The 14,657-nt window shown below is 38.4% G+C and overlaps 2 protein-coding genes across 5 annotated transcripts in view; both read right to left on the bottom strand.

Annotated features, from left to right (window-relative positions):
* Positions 1-737: 737 nt before the first annotated feature.
* si:ch211-113d22.2 (uncharacterized) lies at positions 738-3,734 on the bottom strand. Of its 2 annotated transcripts, none has more exons than XM_067434119.1 (3): positions 3,658-3,734; positions 2,721-2,834; positions 738-1,068 (listed from the first exon to the last, which is right to left on the bottom strand). In XM_067434119.1, the coding sequence occupies exons 1-3, from the start codon at positions 3,704-3,706 to the stop codon at positions 854-856; spliced, it is 378 nt and encodes a 125-aa protein (XP_067290220.1). In that variant the 5' UTR covers positions 3,707-3,734; the 3' UTR covers positions 738-853. The 2 variants fall into 2 exon arrangements, with proteins under 2 accessions (XP_067290220.1, XP_067290219.1); XM_067434118.1 differs by having other exon boundaries at positions 2,721-2,861; positions 3,658-3,733.
* Positions 3,735-4,341: 607 nt separating this feature from the next.
* tacc1 (transforming, acidic coiled-coil containing protein 1) overlaps positions 4,342-14,657 on the bottom strand; it is a 28,420-nt gene continuing 18,104 nt past the window's right edge. For 2 of the 3 annotated variants that reach the window (XM_067434041.1, XM_067434039.1), the window contains exons 3-14: positions 13,644-14,649; positions 13,098-13,133; positions 12,209-12,269; positions 11,430-11,586; positions 8,384-8,436; positions 7,928-8,062; positions 7,610-7,686; positions 7,460-7,503; positions 7,200-7,360; positions 7,002-7,108; positions 6,795-6,915; positions 4,342-6,681 (exon numbers count right to left, since the gene is read on the bottom strand). In XM_067434041.1, coding sequence (XP_067290142.1) covers positions 6,613-6,681; positions 6,795-6,915; positions 7,002-7,108; positions 7,200-7,360; positions 7,460-7,503; positions 7,610-7,686; positions 7,928-8,062; positions 8,384-8,436; positions 11,430-11,586; positions 12,209-12,269; positions 13,098-13,133; positions 13,644-14,649 — 2,027 coding nt within the window. In that variant the 3' untranslated portion in view covers positions 4,342-6,612. The remainder of the gene's footprint in view (positions 6,682-6,794; positions 6,916-7,001; positions 7,109-7,199; positions 7,361-7,459; positions 7,504-7,609; positions 7,687-7,927; positions 8,063-8,383; positions 8,437-11,429; positions 11,587-12,208; positions 12,270-13,097; positions 13,134-13,643; positions 14,650-14,657) is intronic. The other variant, XM_067434040.1, reaches the window with a different exon arrangement.

The following is a 14,657-nucleotide window of genomic DNA, read 5'->3' as shown; positions in this document are numbered from 1 at the left end:
AATGCATCTCTGTTTAAAGATGTTTAAATATCTATTTGGAAAAACAAGACAAAAATTAGGATTTTTATTTTATTTTATTTTTGCAATGCATGCAACAATCAATGACATGACTTCCTTAATTTAAGTCTTTCTGCTCTATTTTAAGACATCTTCAAAGCATTAATTTGTTTAGAGGCACACATGTTAAACATTAATAAATTAAACATTTATGACGCTCTATATGGCATCCCTAACAATTAAAAGCTGTTAACACAAACACACAATTGTTAAAAACAACATAAATACACTGCTTATTGACTTACTGCCATGGAATCCATACCTTTCGAGCGAACGCTAACATCATCCTCAGGTGATTGAAGTTGAAAATGAATGTACGCGCATGCGCGAATACACAAAAGTGACATCATCGGCGCGCATGCGTATTAAATACCGACGAAACGTCACTTTGCGCATGCGCGCTAACACATTCGTGACGCAATATTCGTGACGTCACCGCGCTACAGTCTGCAGCGAGGAGTATTTGGAAAAAGCTGAAAAATGCAACAATGTATAATTGTTTGCCATTGGTTCGGACCAGAGCCATAGAAAAAGAGACTTTTTAACTGGAATGTATTTATTTATTAGTTCAGCAAATACTCATTTGAGCTCATGTACAACAGAAAATTGAAGAGATAAACACAAAATCTATAAGCAGTGTTTATTAAACCCCTGTATGTGTAACAGCACGAACACACACACACACACACACATTATGCTGCTGGCCAACAGACAAAAGCTCATCTATCAGTTGCATTAGATACATCAGAGGAGGGTTAACTTGACATGTATGACCAAAGGTCTCTGTGTTCAGGTTTTACAGGGAACTGACAGCCAGCCGAATGAGCAGGACCCCCAGCAGCAGGACAGGGCTGGAGCTCAGGGTCATGGCGGCGTTGTGGCCTCCATGGCTGTGGGAGCGGTGGGGGCCGTTACAGTCATCGTTGAAGCAGCATTCCAGCTTCATCTCACCATTGCTCATGTGAGACTTATCACAGAAAGACTTGTAAGCGCATGACTTCATCACGGAGTCTGTGATGAAGAAAACACAGATTTAAAGCAACACATCACTCACAAGAACATCCCCTCAGTTCAAGCAGGATACATCAGATAATCCTCATTTGGGCTGTGCTTTTGGTTGGGAGTGTGTGCAATCCAGCAAAAACAGTATGTAATAGTGTAGACTGGGGCTAGTTGTCAGAAGAACTGTTGCTCATTTACTGTAGGTTTTGAGTCAAAAGATAAATTGCACTAATAGTGTTTTTGTATATTGGCTTCAAACAGTTCAAAAATGCCTTAATTCAGCATAATTTTAATGAATTCTGTCCTCCAAATTAAAATATTTTGTTAATTTTTTTTTGCTATAGATGCTGGGAAAACATGGAACCAGTGAGTAGTTTTCATACTTTAAATATCAGGTTTTTGTTCAATAAGTTATGACAACATATGTTTTTACATTGTTTTAATGTAAAACGATAAATGTTTTCTCATCAAAGTTAAATGTTAAACTTTTTTTATTATTTATACATGATGTAACTCATTTCATGTAACAACATATTTTGAAATAACTTTGTACTGTCGATTGTACTGCCAAAGTTCAAAATTTGCCTTTTTTTACAGTGTTGTTGCATATTTACAAGTTAAAATGTGTTATAATATTTAATATCATATATTGTAATATTAGCTATTTTAGTGTGTTTGTTTCATTAAAAAAAGGTTCCATTTAAAGGACTTAATATAGTGTAGTGGGGCATGTTGTCACAATAGGTCAACAAGTTCAAATGTAGCCTGTTAGGTAAATAACTTTATTCTGCATTCTAAAAGATGGCTTTAACTATAACCAAGTCGTTAAGGTATTTATCCGTATATAAATTGTATTTGAATAGTTAATCACACCCTATAGGAAATATTCGCAAAGGTTAAAACTGTGACAGCTAGCCCCGATTTGCCTACAATAGGCCTATATTATATTGAAACACACCACAAATATGGTCAAGAGTGATGTCTCCCCCATGTGGCCAGTATGTGAGCTACAACAGCAATCACTGTGTGTGTGTGTGTCCTTGTTTATATTACATTGTGGGGACCAAATTGTCCCCATAAGGATAGTAAAACCTGAGATCACCTACATTGTGGGACCAGCCAGCGGTCCCCACTTTTCAAAACGCTTATAAATCATGCAGGATGAGTTTTTTGTTACGTAAAAATGCAGAATGTTTCCTGTGATGAGTAGGTTTAGGGGCAGGGGCAGTGTAGGGGTAGCCTGACGTGGTCATACTCAATTCTAGTCAGAATATGAACTGCTCGACCTAAAAAATGTGTGGGCGGGGCTAAATTCGGCTGGCATCCAGTGTAGGGGGATATAATATAAATTTTGTACGGTATAAAAACCATCACGTCTATGGAGAGTCCCCACAAAGATAGTGAACCAGACGTGTGTGTGTGTGTGTCACCGTGGGGACCTATTGTAGGTCCCCATGAGGAAACAATAAATCATATAGGCTACATAATGAGTTTTGAAAGCGTAAAAATGCATTAGGTTTTCTTTGATGGGCAGTTTTAGGGGTAGGGTTAGTATAGGAGAAGAGACGGCTACAGTTTTTTACAGTTTAAAACCCATTAGACAAATGTAGTCCCCACAAAGATAGCGCGCCAGAGTGTGTATGCGTGTGTGTTGTACTCACTTGGTCCTGTGATAGTAGAGCAGGCATCTGAATGAGCGGGGCACACTGTAGAGCCCTGCCGGTTACACTCCTCCATGTTATTCGCTACACAGGTGTGACACTTCAACCCCTCACCTTTACACACCGGACAAGACAACACATCTGATCTGAGATTAAACGACCCCAAACTCTTTGCAGATAATAATCATTTCACGAGGACTGTAGGAATTTAAATGTTGTAAATATATTATGTATTCAATTTCAATGTCTTAATGTTTTGAAAGAAGTCTCTTGTGTTCATCAAGCCTGCATTTATTTAATCAAAAAATATTGTAAAAACAGTAATGTTGTGAAACATTAATACGTGTAATTTATTCATGTGATGCAAAGCTGAATTGTCACTGAAGTGTCACATGATCCTTAAATATTTATAATATGCTGATTTGCATTAGCCTATTATTCATAAAGTGCTTTATATTTTCGTGGAAATGTTGATACTTTTTCAGGATTTTTTCATGAATAGAAAGCACAATAAACAGCAAATTGATTGTGTGTAAATTAAAACACCTGTTGCTGTATATAAAAAATGACGTATATAAAATGTCAAAATACAAAATCTAATTAGTCTAATAAAATCTATTAGTAAATAAACAATATACATTTTGTAACAGCAGTGTGTTGTTGTCATTATTATTAATAAAATAATAATGACATTTAATGTAATAAAAACACTTGCTGCTGTTACATAATGTATATACATTTGATTTTATTTATAATACATCTGTTCAGTTATATTTAAATGTATTTTAAATAGTATCAATCGTTTTTTGTAAAATTTCTGTTGAGAAGTATCAACACATTTAAAGCAATGGCAGCATTAACATGAACAACCATAAAGCAATATAACAATAAAAAGCAAGCATTAGATTTGGATGCATTATACTGTGCAGTTACTCACTGTGTAGCACAGCGGCGAACAGGAGCAGCGCGGCGAGGAGAGTCTTCATGTTGAGGAGGCTTTAGGAGAGAAGTGCTGGGACAGTGTGGAAGTCTTAACTACAAAACACCTCAGCGCCTCTCCATAATCCCATAGTGTGCATTCATCACCTGAGCATTACACCGGCTTAACACACAACTCATCTGCGTGATCAACTGTATACCATGGGGTAAAGGAGGATGAAGCGTGCACCATTCAAAAGGAGAAATGATTTATGACCTGGACTGGACGTGTCTGAACATTTCAATACAGGTTTCCTTTTAAAATTAGTGGAGGGCACATGCAAGTCAATTACGCTTACAGGCCACAGAATGGCATTTGGGACCGTATTAGCTATTTGTGTACTGTACATTTCAGTGATTTGAAGCATTGCATTTATTGGGTGTTATTTGTAGCACAACTCTGTTTTGATTGAATTCACTGCAGTTTATCGGTCTTCAACATAAGGACAATCTCTTTGTAAGTGCATACAGTATAATACCCAGACAACCCTGTCACCCGATATCCCTCTTAAGAAGAGATTAGCTATGCAACACACTCACAACCTGAAAATAATTTCTGTAAAGATGTAGATACCAATACTATGACTGCAAAATGCATCTTTGCTGTAATAACAAAATAAAAAAAAATAAAAAAACAGTGCCATCAAGCTAATTATTTCTTTATTTTGGGAATGCATTTATGCACAAAATATATATTAGTCAACGGGATTTCTGTGCAACTCTCTCTTCCACTTTACAAACATTAATAACACAATAAACGAACTTCTCATAAAAATATACACAGGTCAGTGAGTACTGTAAAGAACACCAACACGCTCGAAACAATGTCATGACAATTTACAGGCTCGATTTCTCCACATGACCCGTTAATGTTTGGCACACGGATAGCGGTTTCATTTGGCAGTTGTATATTCTGAGCTGAAATATTGCATAAGATAGCACAGAGGAATTGTGGGTAAAAAAACTAACAAACAACAACAGCCAATACAAAGCATCACTTCTGCATTAGGCACAGCAAGTCGGGCAAAAGATTGTCAATTCTCGTGACCTAACTGAATGTTTTGAAATGGATTCAGTACACAGGCATAACTTTTGAGAGTAAACTTGTGATATTCACTGTAATTCATGCAGACTTTGAAACCAAAAAAAAAGTTTAAGTGCTTTTAGTTAGGTTTGCTTTTGTGCCGTTACATTTTGCAAAGCAAGCATTTGATCGGATGACCTCGAGGCTAGAAAAAAGCCATCAGAACATCTGGTAAAACCAGAGCTTGCTTAATATAATAAATTATGATAATTTGGCACCTATAAACACCCAAAGAGTGAGAAAAACAATTTATGGAACTACGACTGTCTACAAACACTTAACAACAGAAGTTTTGAATATACTAAAAGCTACTCTGTAAAACAATATTCCGAGTTCAATACAAGTTAAACTCGACAGCATTTGTGTCGAGTACCACAAAATGTAATTTGAATTCATCCTTTTTTTTCACAGAGATTACAGTGAGGGACTTAAATGGAAGAGAATGGGGCCAATTTGATAAAAGTACCTATTACAGGTGCAGTGTGTAGTATATATAAGGATCTATTGACAGAAATGCAATATAATAAACATAACTATGTTTTGATTGGTGTATAACCTTACATAATGAACCATTACGTTTTTATTACCTTAGAATGAGTCATTTCTATCTACATACACCTCAGGTCACCTTACAGTGAAGTCACCATTTTGCGCCGCCATGTTTCTACAGTAGCCCTAAACGCTTCCACATTGAAAACAAGCCTCGGGCAAACCGCAAACTTGGCAACACAATGCAGTTGAGTACTGTTGACATTTGACTACTAACGTTATGCGTCGCTCCATTGCTCTGATTGGTTGTAGGTCTATCCAATTGAGGTCTTTCCTGGTTTGGTTGAAACACGCCCCATATTTACAGCCCAATGGAGCAGTTTCAGACTCATATTCTGGCTAGAATTGAGTATGACAACGTCAGGCTAGCACTAGTTTAAATCATATTTTTGTCGGGTTTTAGGCTTTGTGGATGGTAACAAAGTAGTACAATTTATTGCCTTTATCTAAGTGATTTTTTCACACGAAAATCATATTAACACCAATATTGTTTCGTCTTGTGGCTATACTGTTAAATATAATAATGTTAATTATTAAATATAATACATTTTACAATAATGTAACGTTTAACATTCACTTTCCTTTTAAGTGCCTCACTGTAAACCCACATTTTTGCTTTTTTTTAAAGAAAAAAAGAGAAAATTAATGCGGTAACCACCAGTGATATCAATTGGTCTTAATTTGTACTGAACCCATAATTCCTTTACATTTGTATCATGATCACTAATATATAACCAAATAATTATACAGATTACAGAATTATCCAATCCAAGAAACATAACTAAAAAATGTGTAAATAATATGATTTGCTCCCTCCGTTACAAATAGCAGCAGTGCAATCATGTAAACTATGAACAAGGCCAATGACCCTCATCCGATGTCCGTTGCTTTCCACGAACACCCGAACACACACCCAGAGTCTCTCCCAAACACACAGCTGCCATAACAGCCAGCAGAAAGTCTCAAGCAGTCTTCAGAATGAGATATGTGGGTGGTTTCCACACTTTCTTCAAGACTCTCACACCAATGAAACATTTTATACTACCAAAGTATAGGTGGAAGTCCAACGTCAGCATTTTTTTGAATCTGTAAAAAAACATTTGGGAATGTTTTATTTGATTCTTCATCTCATATCGTGTTGTTTCTTCCAGTGCCTGAGCCAGAACCATGGAAAAGTGACTCCTTTCCAAAATGGGGAGCAAAAAAGAAATTTGAGATCCAATGGGAGGCGTTCTTGGTCAGGGTGGGTTTGGGTCAGAAAGGGTAAGCTTCTCCTTCCTTTTAGTCCGTTGTTCCCAATTTTGCTATGAGCTCATCACAAATTTTAGTGAGCTCTTCAATCTCTTGATTCTGGAAATAACAATGTGACTTTTAAATAAGGTTTTCTTGGTAAAAAGAAAAGAAAAAGAATTGTAACATCTTGATTTGATGTTGCAGCATGTGTTGAATGTGTGAAAGTTTACCTTCTGTTCGAGTGCCCGCTCTAGGGAATCCACCTTCATCTGCTCTTTCCTCAGGCTGGCGTTCAGCGCCACGCTCTCTGCGTTGGCCTTGGTTCGCACCTGAGCTATTTCCTCATTTGCTCTACAAAAACGAACGCAGATCATTCAATTGTGCAAAATACATTGGATAAAAGGTAAAACTGACTTATTTTATTACTTGGTTCTTACTTGTCAAGTTTCTCCTCTGCGTGGATTTTGAGGGTCTGATAACGCTGTTCCTCCTGCCTCACGCGTGTGAGGTAGTCCTGAGCGCACTTCTTTAGCACTTCCTCATTCTGAGAAGAGACCAGCAGAATCATCTATATATATCCAGATGGATCTTTTATAATATATTCAGAATTGTGGACATTAAAGAAGACATCGTACCTTCTTAAAGCCCTCAACGACGATCTTCAAGTTTTCGTAACGTCTGAACAGGTCAGACAGCGAGCGTTCCACCGAGTTAAGGTCGGCGAGGGCTTGATCTCTTTCCATGGTTATCTGTTGGACACTTTTCTGAGATCCGATGTTCTTTTGCTGCTCGTCTTCTGTATTGGCGAAATTTCCAGACAGACAAAGATTGCACTGCGTTGCAGAAATATGCAGACACTTTGTATTCACAATGCCACAGTTTTGAGATCACTCACCAATCATTTGAGCTACTGTTTTCTCATACTCATCCACTATTTTCCTAAAGTGAAATCAGTAAATAATGTTAGAATATTTAATTGTCCGGACTGTACAGTGTGGGGGATTAAAATTGGTGCATTCTGGGAAGGCTTCTAGATAGGATGTACCTCATTTCAACGACCTCCAGTTTACCCTCCTCATATTTCCTCTTCCACTCATTGGCTTCAATCTCTTTGGCAATTATCTACAGGTACAAAAATGTTGTCCACAGTCAACACAATCAAATTTAAAACTACATTTATGACATTTTTATAACTAATTTAATAGCAAAAAATAAATTAGTAAAAAAAGTAAAATACTCATTATTTAATACAGTTCTTTATAGGAATTTATTCATTTAATGTGTTTACATGCACTGCATACTGTAACAGACTGATTTCAGGACAGTATATCTGGGCTATCTGGATCATGTGTTTGAGTGTTACCTCTTCTCTGATCAGCGTGAGCACTGCCGCTTTATCTATCTCACTGAGAGGGATTGAATCCAGCCCGGGACTCGACTTCGCTATGGTCTCACTCTCAGAAGAGCTCAGAGAGTAACTCTTACACAGACTATCACTCTGCAGAACATCACAGAAAAGCTTTAGGCACTATTTAATTTTGAAATGTATTTATTATACCACATGTTCTTTGGCAACATACATAACACCACATTTTTCTGTGAGATGAAACAATGACTACACTCTTTCCTCTGACCCAGTTATTATCTTGCCCTTGAACAGATTAAGTCTTGTGGACATCACTAATCGCCTTAATGGGTTTATAATTATGAATCTCTGTCAGGCGGATACAGGATATGGCACCTCTGCTAGTAGTGTGTGTTGAAGGTAGAAATACAGACTTTAAAGGAATGCCATAGCTACTAATCAATCAGAACTTACCGAAGAGGAGAAATCCTTCTCATCAATCTGGTCTGTTATGCCTACTGGCAGATCTGATTAAAAAGAAAGGCAGATTATAGATTTGATGAGCCTATATTCAATCCATTTCCTAGGATTTTATTATTGCAAAAATAATTAAATAATTACAATTACTTTGCCCGTGGACAAAAAATATATATATTTGAAAATATCAAACAGTAAAAGGTATTTAGATCGTTTATAATAGCCTTTCTAGGCTTAAATATTAACCCTCTAATGCATGAATTATGTTTATGCAATAAAAAAAAATAAAAAATCTTATTTTCTGGATGATTTAAGATAATAGATTAACAAAATATATATATTTTTAAAAAACCAACCCCCCCTTGGCAGATTTTATTTTGTTGCCCCAGGGCAACGTTATGCAGTATAGGTAGTAAATCACAGAGAAAAATATAATATTGTATCAACATTTATTAAGAAAATTAAGAGGGAACTGGTACTCTTTTAAATGCAAAATGTGTTTCAAATATTTCATTATGGCATTTGGCCACTTGAATGGTACTAGAAAGTACAATTCCTGAAGAAATTGTGAGTGGTGCTTGCCGTGGCAAAACTCGGGGCCCTGTGGCATTTGTGATGCAAAAAAGCCAAGCAACATGTCTGTACGATGTTGTGGGGCTGAGATATGGCTTCTTTATGTGTTTGTACGGTTGCTAAGGTACTGTAAATGGTTGCTATGGAGTGGCTTGGCACCATCCTATAATGACCCCAAAAGCTCCTTGTCAGTATGAATGATATAAACCAACCCCCATGTGTCTATGATGTACTAATGCAGAGATATAGGTTTTGCTAAACAGTTGCTAGGGTACTCTGTTTGGTTGCTATGGAGTGGCTTGGTAGCATCCCATAATGATAGGCCAAAAGCTCCTTGCCAGTATGAATGATATAAACCAACCCCCGTGTGTCTATGACATTCAGATGTGAAGATATACACTGTGGGTTTGGGTTGTTAGGGTGCTCGATAGTGGTTGCTAGGGCGTGGCTAGGAGGTGTTGAAGGTGATTTGTGATTGGCTGTTGATGCCCTGAGTCAAACAAACCCATCCCCATGTTTCTATGGCACTCCTATCCAGAGATATAACTTTGATCTCTTTCAATGGAAGTCTATGGGATCGGTTGCTAGGGAGCTCTAAACGGTTGCTAGGGCGTGGCTTAATAGCATCACAATGATCCTGAGATAGTGATTGGTTGTCTGAGTAGATTGAGCCCACCCCCTTGTCTCTGTGAGTCTGTGAAGCAGAGATATGTATAATTCAAATGGGATTTACCAGTGTAGGAGAAACGCATGCGTTTGATGGGACAACCGCCCAATTATAAGTCTATGGGGCTTTTTTTCGGTTTTTGGGGAGCTCTAGCACCCCAGGGGTACAACTTACACCCCTTTAAGATGTGTGTCCTGAGAGATCCTATCAGCCCCTTCAAATTTCGTGCAATATATGTGTGTACGAAATCCTCGCTCGGAGCTACGAGGGGTCAAAGTGCGGCCTTCAAGAAAGTCATGTTTGTCATTAACATGATATTGCACTTAAAACTATCCCTGTACAATTAAATTATTATTATTTTTTATTATAGTGTGCGCAAAGACATGCAATGATATGGGATAACATTCAAACACATTGTCAGCAAAGACCTCCTTGAAAAGTACCCCTTAACGCGCAACGTTGCCCTGAGGCAACAAAAAGAAAAACTGAATTTTTGAACATGCTAAATAAAAAAAAGTGAATAAAACCTGACAATATGCTTCTCTATAACTTCATGCACACATATATATTTTTTATTTACAGTTCATGTCATGTTAAATAAGATTACTAAAGCAAATAATCTCACCTTCTTCTCACACCATGTGCTCCTGTGACCACGTGTCAGAAAAGGAAGTCACGCCTTCAAATGATGCTTGATAAAGACTCCAATACCTTATTGGACTGTTCTATAATAATTGTTTGACCATTTTGATTGGTTGCAAACATTTAAAGAAACATGTACTGGAAATGGGGCTTAAGAAAACTTTATGTTGCCTGAGGGCAACGCTATGCAGTAGAGGGTTAAGATTTGCAATAATTCAAAAAGCAGCCATTAGAGGGCAGCACAGGCTACTAGCGAATGGTGTCACTTGCATTCAGATCAAATGCGAGTGCTGCGTTCACTTCTTTCTTCTAATTTAAAGGTAGGCTATCCAGTATCAACGCAACACATTTTAATGAAAGAGAAAGAAGAAACTGAAAGCAAGCTCTTACTTTGTGCAGGCAATATCTATAGAGACAGCACTAAATGGCATTTGCAGCGTTTGTAATTATGGTAAAACTATTGTAGGACGGGTCTTAATAGTATCCTGTGCGATTTGATTGGATCGTGCAAAGGCCATGCTATGATCGCATTGGTTATTTGCTTGCCGCAATAGACACGACGTCAGTAGCAAAATATAAATGTAGTTTCTAAGGCAGATAAATGCACATTTTCGTTCAAATAATTTACATTATTTTTAAACTAGGTAACCATGGATATATTTTTTAACATCTGTGAAAGGACCTACTGATCAACTTCATCACCTACGAGAAACCATAATCTTGCCAGGCTGCTGCTCTCTGGTGGGCTCAAAATAGTCAAAATACTTCATTTAAAATGTAATGGGAACAATAGGATTGTCTGCAACTGTTTTGTTTACTGGGCAAATTAATATGCCGACTGAGAGAGAGAGAGAGAGAGAGAGAGAGAGAGAGAGAGAGAGAGAGAGAGAGAGAGAGAGAGAGAGAGAGAGAGAGAGAGAGAGAGAGAGAGAGAGAGAGAGAGAGAGACAAGAGTTCAGGCAAGCTGAACAAGTAAGTCTGTTTCCCATACAATGAATGACCCCAAACTGTCCGACCTAACAGAGGTCTGGCTTGTTAAACCTCATTAGTGATAGATTGACCCAGTCTCTAATGATTATTGATTTATTATCTAAGAATAAATACTGCAGTACTACAAGTAGAACAGAATGTGCAGTAACAAGCCCACAACTGTTCCCTCACCATCTGCAGTCTTGGTACAGGAGGTTGTTTTGGTGCAGTCAATCTCCTCTGTCCCGTCCTTCTGGCCCATGACAGTGGAGGCTAACTTCTCCTCATCTGTGGCGTGATGGACCCGGTGAGGTAGTTTAGACGCAGGATCCTCCTCTACGTCTTTCTCCTGTAAATGAGAAAGCAGGTAATAATGTTAATCATATAGACTTGACACATGTAATGGTTATACAAAATAGCACTGTAATTCAGCTTTAAACATCCAAAATATTTGAGCAGTCTACAAAATGTGTGACAGCCCCTCAGACTCTGTTCTCCACATAAAGCTCTTAAACTCTCTGGGACAAAAGCTTAGACGGAGTGGCCTGTTTTGGGAACTGCATCCTGTTTCAGTTTGCATGGTCCACACGCACACATAGACACACACACACACACACACACACACACGCAATGATGCACACTAGTGTCCTGGTTCAGTGAGAGCAATAATATAGAGATACTGTATTTCAAGAGGAGGGTTTGTTCAGAGTGGGTTAATGGGAGAAAGGGAGAGACTGTGAGGGAACATGAAGCAGGATGTTTGCTGAGTCACTGCAGCTAACACTATAAGTCCAAGACAAAACAGCAAATCTAGAGGCTCCTTTGTATATAGAATATTGCGTATGCTTTCATATTAATGTGTACTCACAAAAGCACACACATATATAATATGCACAGATACACAAAATACAAAGATTCACGCATGCCCACACAAAACAAGATGCATACTCTAATCAGTTCTGAAATCCTACCTGATTGCAGACATCCAGAACTAGGGATTGATTATCATACTTCTTTACTTTACATGAGTTCCTGCGAAAAGGAATATTGAAAGCATCAGCAGGTCACAAATAAACATTTTACTTGACGTCCCTCTTCAAAGTATACTGTATTGATAGTTGCAGTAATACAGATAGTATCAGACAGACCAATATACAGGCTGATTAATCAACAACATTGGTGATATTTTGCTCTCAATTAAATATTTTGTTAATGCATAATGCACATTTTATTCTTTAAAACATTTTTGAGGGAACCGACTTACGTTTTAGCACATTTCTAGACAACTTGTAATACTTAAAAGGTCATTCAATATTTAGTTTTTCATTTTTTCCAAAAAAACTTTTCAGATAAACATGCAATGATGCACAATAACGTCAAATTAAAAACTCCAGTCATATTAATGCATTATATCCTATATAGCCTATACACATTAACATTACATTGGCCATTCAACCTGTTTTCTTGGTATTGGCATCTATTAAACAGCTCATTGGTTAACCACCCAGAAAAGTGGGATAATCATTGTATACTACAAAAAAAAAACTGTTTAGATTATTTAAAACAGAGCCTGCATACATACAGTTTGCCTGATATTTCAACTGTATATTGAGCACCATGAGAGGATCAAAACTGAAAATCATTACAAAATGCCCATGGACTAAATCAATACTGTCTGCCTGGACAGTCAGAATACAATACAATAAATAAAGTACACCTTCTGCCCTAGTTTGTTTGGAGGACTGGCATCGCACATGATTTGGAGCCAGAAGGCAGCCTTGAACAGCGCTCATGATATGCGATGGGACAGAAGAGATAACATTGAAAGTACAGGAAAGGAGGGCAGGAGAGGATACTTACAATAGAAAACAGAGAAACCGCACTTGCTCAGTGGTCCTGAGGACAGTTTGACAGAGGAAGGGTGGGGGAGGGTGGGAAGGAGGGAGGGAGAGAGGAAGCAGACACAGAGAGGAGGGGATGTTGAGAGGGGACATGCCATAAGACATTAGAAGGTGAGATAGAAGCATGAAGAAAACAAGTAGGAGTGCGTTTAAGCGTCCTGACTTTCACAAACAAATAGGAGTTAGTTTGTCAAGGGGATGCCGTAGTTTAATGGAAAGCGGGTATACACTGGGACAGTGTAAACAAAACTACCATAAACTTTACGACTGTAAACTATAAAGTAGGATTGTGCCACATGAAGGATGCATGATTAGACAACAACTGAGATGTTGAAAAGGAAGGGTAGCATACCATCAATAAACACAAATGTGAAAACTAGGGTGACTGATGTGTTTATAATGCTTAGTGGGTGAAAGTCACTCCTGTTTACTAAAAGACGCAACAGAAAGCCACTGATGCAACACACAACATACTTTTTCACTGTTTAGCATAACTGCCACTCACGTGATGATCCTGTCTTTGTTTTTCTTCTGAGACTGTTCTGCTGGTTTCCGCTGCTCCAAAGTTTCGTCTGGTTGGTTTTTGTCCATTAGTTTCTCGGTCGTTGGTTTAATTGTGTCACTTCCACCTACGGACTTTGATGACTTAAAAGGATCAATAGAGTCATCAAAATGATCAGGGTCAAAACTGTATGATCCTTTAGGGAGTGTTGGTGAGTTGCCAAGTTTACGGTTACCACCAAAAGGATCAAAGTTGGGATCATCCCACTGACTTGGGTCAAAGTTATAGGATTTTTTAGGAATAGGAATATCATCAACGTTTATTGGAGTCACATTCTCAGCTGGTGGTTGGTCTTGTTCTGATGAAGTTTCTGGTGGTAGAGCTGCTGTTTCTGTAGTTTTCGGTCTGTGTTTTTTTGGAGTAGTCAGCTTGCTGCTTGTCTTCTTTCCAAACTTGGGTGGAGGTCTCTTGGCTTCGGCATCATCAAGTCCAAACTCTAACATTACTGGCTGTGCAGGCATTTCCTCCGTCAATTCTGATTTAGTAGTGGCATTGGCAGATGGAGGGTTCTGCAGTTTGGTCCCCCCAGTTGCGAATGTATTCATGGTGTTGTCAGACTGATCAGGGTCAAATCTGTAGCTCCCCTTCGGAAGTATCGGAGGATTGTCGTCCACTTCATTGGGGTCTATGCCATTCAGAGGGGCCTTCACCTTGAGAGAAGGAGGTCTAGACTTGAGGGACTTAGTCTGTGGTTTATAGGATGGTTCTTCAATGTGCCCATTGCAGATGTTGGCATCATCGGTTGGAACTGATTCAGCAGGATCTGCCTGGTCCACATCCATGTCAGCAGAGGAAAGCTGGTTCCTGGATTTCACGGTTGAGCTGGGATCCACACTGCTCTGCTGCACGACCGGGGCAGGTGCATCCTCAGGAAAGCGCTCATCCAGGGTCAGGTTCTGGGCTTTGGTTGTGATGGAGGTCAACTGATTCACATAATCTTCTGGGAAACCTGTTGAG

The sequence above is a fragment of the Pseudorasbora parva genome, chromosome 23, assembly GCF_024679245.1.
Source record: "Pseudorasbora parva isolate DD20220531a chromosome 23, ASM2467924v1, whole genome shotgun sequence".
Classification (NCBI taxonomy): domain Eukaryota; kingdom Metazoa; phylum Chordata; class Actinopteri; order Cypriniformes; family Gobionidae; genus Pseudorasbora; species Pseudorasbora parva.
This window is presented reverse-complemented; position numbering and strand designations above follow the sequence as displayed.